The 7466-nt window shown below is 32.2% G+C and overlaps 2 protein-coding genes across 4 annotated transcripts in view; one reads left to right on the forward strand and one right to left on the reverse strand.

Annotated features, from left to right (window-relative positions):
• Positions 1-442: 442 nt before the first annotated feature.
• Positions 443-3595, reverse strand: LOC116336864 (nose resistant to fluoxetine protein 6-like). The gene is made up of 12 exons (XM_031761034.1): positions 3312-3595; positions 3013-3247; positions 2743-2931; positions 2583-2656; positions 2172-2299; positions 2043-2114; positions 1843-1955; positions 1567-1783; positions 1326-1507; positions 1135-1261; positions 728-1063; positions 443-667 (listed from the first exon to the last, which is right to left on the reverse strand). Exons 1-12 carry the CDS (start codon positions 3559-3561, stop codon positions 485-487), a joined length of 2106 nt encoding a protein of 701 aa, XP_031616894.1. The 5' UTR covers positions 3562-3595; the 3' UTR covers positions 443-484.
• A 1396-nt stretch (positions 3596-4991) lies between these two features.
• The window catches only part of LOC116336863 (DNA-binding protein Ewg), a 21984-nt gene continuing 19509 nt past the window's right edge, over positions 4992-7466 (forward strand). The window contains exon 1 of one of the 3 annotated variants that reach the window (XM_031761032.1): positions 4992-5466. The gene's annotated coding sequence lies outside the window, so the exon portion shown is untranslated. The remainder of the gene's footprint in view (positions 5467-7466) is intronic. The other 2 variants (XM_031761030.1, XM_031761033.1) reach the window with 2 other exon arrangements.

The following is a 7466-nucleotide window of genomic DNA, read 5'->3' on the forward strand; positions in this document are numbered from 1 at the left end:
TCATATTAAATCGGTCGTTTTTCTTTTGATTATTTGAAGATTTTTTTCGTTTTTTTGGGCTGCACGTAAAAAAATCGATGCTAACACACATCGGAATGACTTGGAATTATTGACAAGAAAATAACAACAATAAATAAACGGTATTAGGTATGCACTTTTGTAGATGTTGTGTTTGGTTCACTCACACATATTACAAACATCTATCTGGCTAATAAATATTTCAATGAACGATGTCTTCTTTTCAATTGAACCATACAGTCTAATAATTCAGCCTTATTTTCCATTAGATTTTTTCCGTTTTTTTTGTTGTTGCTTTTCAATAATTTCCTCTGCTCTTCTAAAGATACATGTCATTGTGGTGCTGAGTTTTGAATTGTCGTTGCTTATCGACGAATTTGAAGTAGAAATACAAAAAAGACTGAAACATTTCAATTGTGTCTGATTTTTATTTATTTATTTTGGAAGCGATTGTTAAACAAAATCATCATTGATATTTTTTGCTATCATCCGTTTGTTGAATTTCGTTTGCATTCGATGGAGCGATTTCTTTTTGCTTCAAATAGTTACACAGTTCCTTCTCAATGACATTTATCGGTGTTTCAAAAGCTAATGTTCCTATGATTGATACAAAAATCGTCACCACATAAACCACAATGAACATTTTATACTGTAAAGATAAAAAAAAATTGAAACACGAATCATATTTTGACATCAATACTTATCTTACGGCCTCAGTTTCACTGAAATATTGAGATGTTGGTGTATTTATTACAATTCCAATTACATAATTATGTAGCATATAAATTGCGTAGGAAATTCTTGAAAGAGGTAGCCAAAATGGATGCGATAAGAAGCGATTGATGACGCCGCCATAGCCATTATCACAAGCAAAAATGATGTAGCACAGAGTAATTGACCAAGCTATGCGACTCAAGGCATCATATAAACCATAAACAAATGGAGAAATTCTATTATTTTCATCTAATTGTTGCAATGGATAATTTATAAAAATTGTTACTATCATCGTGGTCAAAGACAAAGTCCAAAAACAGGCGTTCAGCATCTGAAAAAGAAAAAAAAAGCAACATCTCGAATTTGATTGCCAAAAATAATTTTTATAATGAAAATCACTACCGTTGGAATTCGAATTTTTCTGCCGCGAGTTACAAAATGAAAATATCCAACAATGACACCAATTAACCACGACGAAAATCGTATATGCGTTGGAACATACGCCAATTCAAATTTGTTCGTCTGAAAACTATAGTATTCGAAGAAAATGTCAGTTAAATTTTGAATTTGTGTGAAAAAAATCGAATATTTACGCAAACAAAGTCGTCAAATTATATTTAACGTGAACGCTCAAGGTGAAATAGATGCAGCCCAATAGAAGTAGAATGAACGGAATTAATGCCTTCACTTTGAATCGACGAAACAAATAAATAATCGCTGGCGAAATTAAAAACAATTGCATGTCAACAGAGGAGGACCAAGTTGGTGCAAGGCACTAAATAAGAAAAAAAAGGTACTGGTTATAGTTTTTGATGCATGGTTCAAAATACTCACAATATAATCCCCATCCGAATAGTTTTGGAAATATAAAAGAGTCATCCACCAGTATTTGTCACATTTAGCTTTCAGGATGTTTTTGGTGTTCGAATATTTCGGATTAGCTCCACCGATGAGGTGCAATAACATCGTAGTCAAAATGAGTACTGCCACAAGTGGTGTTAGACGCATATACCGATGAAAATATAACTGCAGAACGTTCAGTCGTCCATTTCTTTGGATTATGGATGGTTTTAAGGCAAATTCATTTAACTATTTTTATTTGATACTCACTTTTCCAAGCGTTTTAGTATACTTCTTGAAACTAAAAGTCCACTTAACACAAAGAACGTATCCACCGCCACAGGTCCCGAAATAATTACCATACTCCTGTATGCTGAAAAAAACTACATAAAAAAATGATTTAAATTTTAAATTGGCTGATAAAAACCGAACAGAACAAAAAGTCAAAAACAGAACAGAAAAAAACCTACTGTGGCATGTACAATTCTGTTGTTAATTGGACCAATTAACAATATTAAAAATGTATGACCGAGTACAGTCCACTAGAAATAGATTTGTTGATTAAAACAATTTGGATCTCAAGATTTTTAAACTGTTACCTGTCCTGCGAGGACGCGAATTCCGTGCAAACATTTTATTTCGTCTGCTGTGTTTATTTCAGTCAAAGAGAACAGCTTTTTGCCATTTGTGTAAAAAGAAAAGGCCAACAGGATACCAGATTTATTACCTACAAAACAGCAATGTGCGAACTAAATTTTACAGGGAGTGGTTTCTTTTGCTCTTTACTTTTTTGGCGAACATCCTAGCAAATCGAAAAAAATTTCTACGCGAAAAAAATCAATGAACAAAAAAAGGTCTTTACTTTTTTGACAGAAAAATCCTAGCAAATTCGAATAATTTTGGCGCAAATTTTTTAAATAAATGCACACGTTTTTTTTCGGTCTGCATACGATCAAAATCGGAATCCAGTATATGTAAATGTCATAAAAATGTTAACTGAAAATACATACGATTAAATACGGTGCATAGAACATCATAACCAGTACTTATAAAAACCAAACCAAATAATATAATGAATACACCACTGTGAATGCAAAAAAAAAAAAACGTTTTAAAAACATTAAGAAATTTTTTTTAAAATAAGTTGAGTAAAAAAAATTCGAAATTTACATTATAATTTTGTCTTTAGTTGTCACTTCAGGATCTTTATTTCTCTGACACAGCTCTTTGGGTATTTGAATAGAAAAATTGTTTGAATGTTCTGGAATCAAATCGTTGATGATCTGTTCAAAAATTTGTATTGAACATGAAGCAGGAAAACACATGCCTATTGTTGTAAGAGTCCTCCCCGGATCACGTCTTAATATATAAAAATGTTTAAATTTATCACTTTTTCTCATACAAGCATGTCAAAGAACGATTCATAGTCATTCTTTTTACCTTGGAAAATTTTGTATATGGACCATATCCGGAAGGACAAGCTTAGAACTATCATACCGTCGATATAGTTTTGACGCAATTTTCTCATCGAGATCATAAAATAATTGACCCAAACAGTATTGTGTTTCATATACTTCCCTATCTTGTTTGATTTTCATACACTGTGAGAACATTCCATAATCATGTGTATTACCACTAAACACTCCGGACGGTATTTTGCCCCATGAATCCAAGACTAATGACAAAATATAGATTGAATTATTGTGGAACTCAATTTAAATTCGAAGTTTAAATATTACTTCGCAATGCCCATTCTTCCTGAGCTATTAAACCATCTTGAATCGCCTCCAATTCAGTTAAACATTTATTATTATTATTGTGTGGTTCTGTATTATTTGATGAAATTTTTGAATAACTTTCAAAGAAAAGATCATATTTCATTTGTTCGAAGTCAAAGAAAAAACTTCTTCTTTTTTCACATCGAACTGACTTCACAAATAATAATAGAAATAAATATAATGAAAGAATGCCAATAGAAATCTTGGACATTTTTAAATCAACGGAGAGGTCCCTTTGTTTACAATTTTGCCAGCGGACTGAATGAAACGTGTAATTTTTTTTTAAATTTATCTATCTGTTTTATCTATAATTTAAATTATAACTATCGACGATATCGCAAATATTAAAATAAGTTTTATTGTTTTATTTTATCAAGAGCACCCGAACTCACGATTTGGCCGTAGAATGTAGTTTATGTTTTCGGAACTAAAGCTGTTAGCCTAGATAGTCGCTCTTTTCGATGGTCTTGTTGCTGTTGCATGATTTGCACCAAAATGCACGATCAAATAAAAAAAGTCGTAAATTTTGTCAACAACATCGTGTGCATCGATCTATAATAATACACGATATTTATCAGGCCTCGAATTGAAAATAAAAAGTTTTTGTTTCAAATTCGTAAACATGTATTTGTAAATTAAATTGGCAATTCAAAAAATGTGCTGAATGAGAGTTTTTTCGTAATAACAGTGCATTTTTCTCACTTTCTATCTCATATTTTGTGATGTTTTGTTGTTGGAAAAGGAAAAAATCTCTAAAATAATAATTTAATTTGATTAATAAAATCATGTTTAGGTGTAAATAGTGTCCATGTCATTCGTTTCACATTGATAATTTATCATCTAATCAAATTTCCGTTATATGATTCAAACGAATCGAATGTAAACAAATGCTGGTCGTGTGAATATTTAAAACGGCACCGTAAGTGCGCAATCGCATCAAATATTGTAATAAATATACTAAACAAATGATTCCCAAACAACAACAAACTCATTCGTTATGTTTATATTAAAATGTAAACAAAATTCAATTGAAAAATGCGCATGTCAATGTGATGTGTGAATTTTTTTTTGAAATTCCGGTACAACGAATGCAATTTCAGTTCAACGAAATTTCTTTTGATTTAATTAATTATTATTTGAAAAAGAGAAAATGAGAATAAAAATTAAAAATCCAATTGGTATAAATCAAATAAGATTTTTTCACATTGAATATAATGAGATAAAAGGAACTGTTCGAATGGTGGAATTAGACGCACTCTTTCTAACGTCAATCTGATTTTGACAATGGAAGAGAATGTACGTGAATATAGGAGAGTGTCAGAGGGAGAACAAGGAATATAACAAAAGAATGCTATATACTGTAAATGGTCGAAAATAGATCGGGTCACTGAAAAAGTGAAACCAATTTCGGAATTATCTATGAAACCAATTTATACGGAAAATTTAATTTTTGCATTTTCGTTGCATATTTTTAAGTTTCATTTGAAAAAAAAAAAAAATTATTGAATTTTTTTTTATTATTATTATTTTCAATATTGAAAAAAACGTTAAAATCAATTGAAAATCGAAATTTTAGCAAAAAAACAACAACAATGCATAGTCTATTTGTTTGTTTTATTCCAAAATAATTCAGTCATATAACGAATGGTCGTGATTTCGTGTGTACAATTTTCGATATTTCACGTGCCCAAATCCCATTGTGATGACGAACACGATGTGAAATATGTGAAAGTAAAAATGGCTGCCGTCGAGGCGCTATGATATATACATTTATACAATACCGAATTGAGTACAGTGTTACATGAATCTGATGCGGATCGATAATGACATCGGAGCACCGCCAAGCAAACTGATATACATATAGAGAGGCCCCGCACACTATTGAGAGAGAGCGAAAAAAAAATATGGAGGTTTCAACAACAAAATAGCCATCATCCATAAACGTATCGCCTGTGAAAAATTTCGTTGTGTCGTGTAAAATTTTCAGTGAATTTTTATGAAAAAATTATCGCAACGACCGAACAATGGTGTGTGCGATTGAATAAAGTGTTGTTTATTTTGTAAAAAACGTCGTTTTGTGTGTGACAGTAGACGATCGCAACAGTGCAATTAAATGGTAAGAATTTTTCGTCGTCACAGACAGAAAAAGTGCACGCAGGTGCGTACGCAAACGTATATTTGCCACTAAACTGGGCTTGCTCAGCAACACAAAAATCAAACATTTGAAATATTTATATTTTTGTGTTGTTTATCTGCGGTAAAATTTATGATATTTCATTGGTTTTTGGTTGCGATAATGTTCGCTCATATTCTCATGCTGAAAGAGACGACAAAAAAAAAGTACAGTGAATTTTTTCCACACCAATCGATGTCGAACACACAATAGTATTTCACACATACAGATTTTCTGCCATTTTTTTTTTCGTTCTTCCTTACGAAATTGTTTTATTCCAATCGCATGAATTAAAATTCTAAATATCACCGAATTTATTTTACACTTTGTGACTGTATGGCTCCGATTTGATTTTTTTTCGTTCTTCGTACAATACAAACGGTATTGTATTATTCAATTGTGTATGTCTTGAACAACATTCGAGCGGCTAACGGGTTGTTGTATTTAACAATTGCTCCAATGCTTATGAGCGCTGAATGCGTACAACTCGACGACTTCCAAGTCATACATTGTATGGCAGGCATTCGATGGTCGCCTTCTATAGTTTTTTTTCTTCTTTTTTTCGTTCATGTGAATTGGTGGGCAAACGCGAAATTATGTGATGCGCCAAAATGAAATTCAAGAAATTATCACATACACGCTGTCTGTCTGGCGTTTTGTTTTTGTTTTCATGCTCATAATATCGGCGCATTTTCAATATTTACGCTGTGTGCTCACACACCGCAAAATCGGTGTCGTCGTTGTTGTTGTCGGCATATTTTACCGCCGTCATGTGTCATTGTTTCATTCCATAAACAAATCGGTGTGTACACGCGACACCGATTTTCATTGATAAATTACGCTCATTACAAAATTAACTTTGTATTCCACGTCTATTGTGGCACATGATAATTTAATCAAATCATATTTACAATTGCATTGTTTTTTCTCTCGCCACAGTCCATTTTGTTGTTTACAATCATTGATTTGATCATTTAAATGTGTACAAGTCACAAAGTAAGAGAAAAAAGACGAACAGTTTCCCAACGATGGAAAAATAATATTTTTAGTAACATCTATAGAACTGGATGAATGCATGTGATTCTTAAATTTCAAAGCAAAAGTTTCTAACTCAATTATAATAGTCCTTATGAGCTCGATTCGACTGAATTTTTTTCTGGTTCCCAAGATCTATTCATAATCGTTCGACGTTTACAGATTTTAAATAGTTCACCTTATACGTGTTTGTGTATATTTTTAGAAATGGTTTACACACTCGTAGCATTCACTAATTTCGTGTTCTCTCGACTACGTATATTCCAAATGTACGTACACGAATTCGTAATATTTTGGTCTATTTCAACTGAACGTGCATCCATCTCGTGTTTTTCAGTTTATTTGTTTTTTTTTCTCTTTTTGTTTTGTTCGTCGACTCAAAATTAAAACAATGTTTTCCGCTTTTCTTCATAAATGTATGAGTGTTACTTTATGCATGCGCGCATCGCATCATACACAAATACTTTGTATGGTTTGGCCATTCATCGTATGATATTAGTAAAGAACAAACATAATCTCTATCTATATCTCCCCAAATCGACACCATCGCTCTTGGCTGTCTATTTATTAATTTATGCAATGCACTGTAGACGAGTGCTGAGCACAGTGTGGAAAAGAGGGTGAACGATATGATTCAAAATATTGTCCCTTTAAATGTGTTTTTAAAAGCCACTGTCGTTGCCATTTAAATTCAAGCCGTTTCTTATGTGGCAACGCAAGATCTAGTTCATCGAACACAAAAACATGATGATATCGTTGCGCGAGTCACTCGTTTCCCTTTAAATTTTTGCTTTTATCATAAACGTAACGCATATTTTGCCATTGCACACAAAAAAATTTGCGGTAAATTTTAATGTAAATGCGGTTACTGAGTAGTGTGTGGTTAAATTTAAAGGCAATGCGGTTAA

Source organism: Contarinia nasturtii, unplaced genomic scaffold (genome assembly GCF_009176525.2).
Source record: "Contarinia nasturtii isolate CC-2019 unplaced genomic scaffold, AAFC_CNas_1.1 Cnas_scaffold_220, whole genome shotgun sequence".
Lineage (NCBI taxonomy): Eukaryota > Metazoa > Arthropoda > Insecta > Diptera > Cecidomyiidae > Contarinia > Contarinia nasturtii.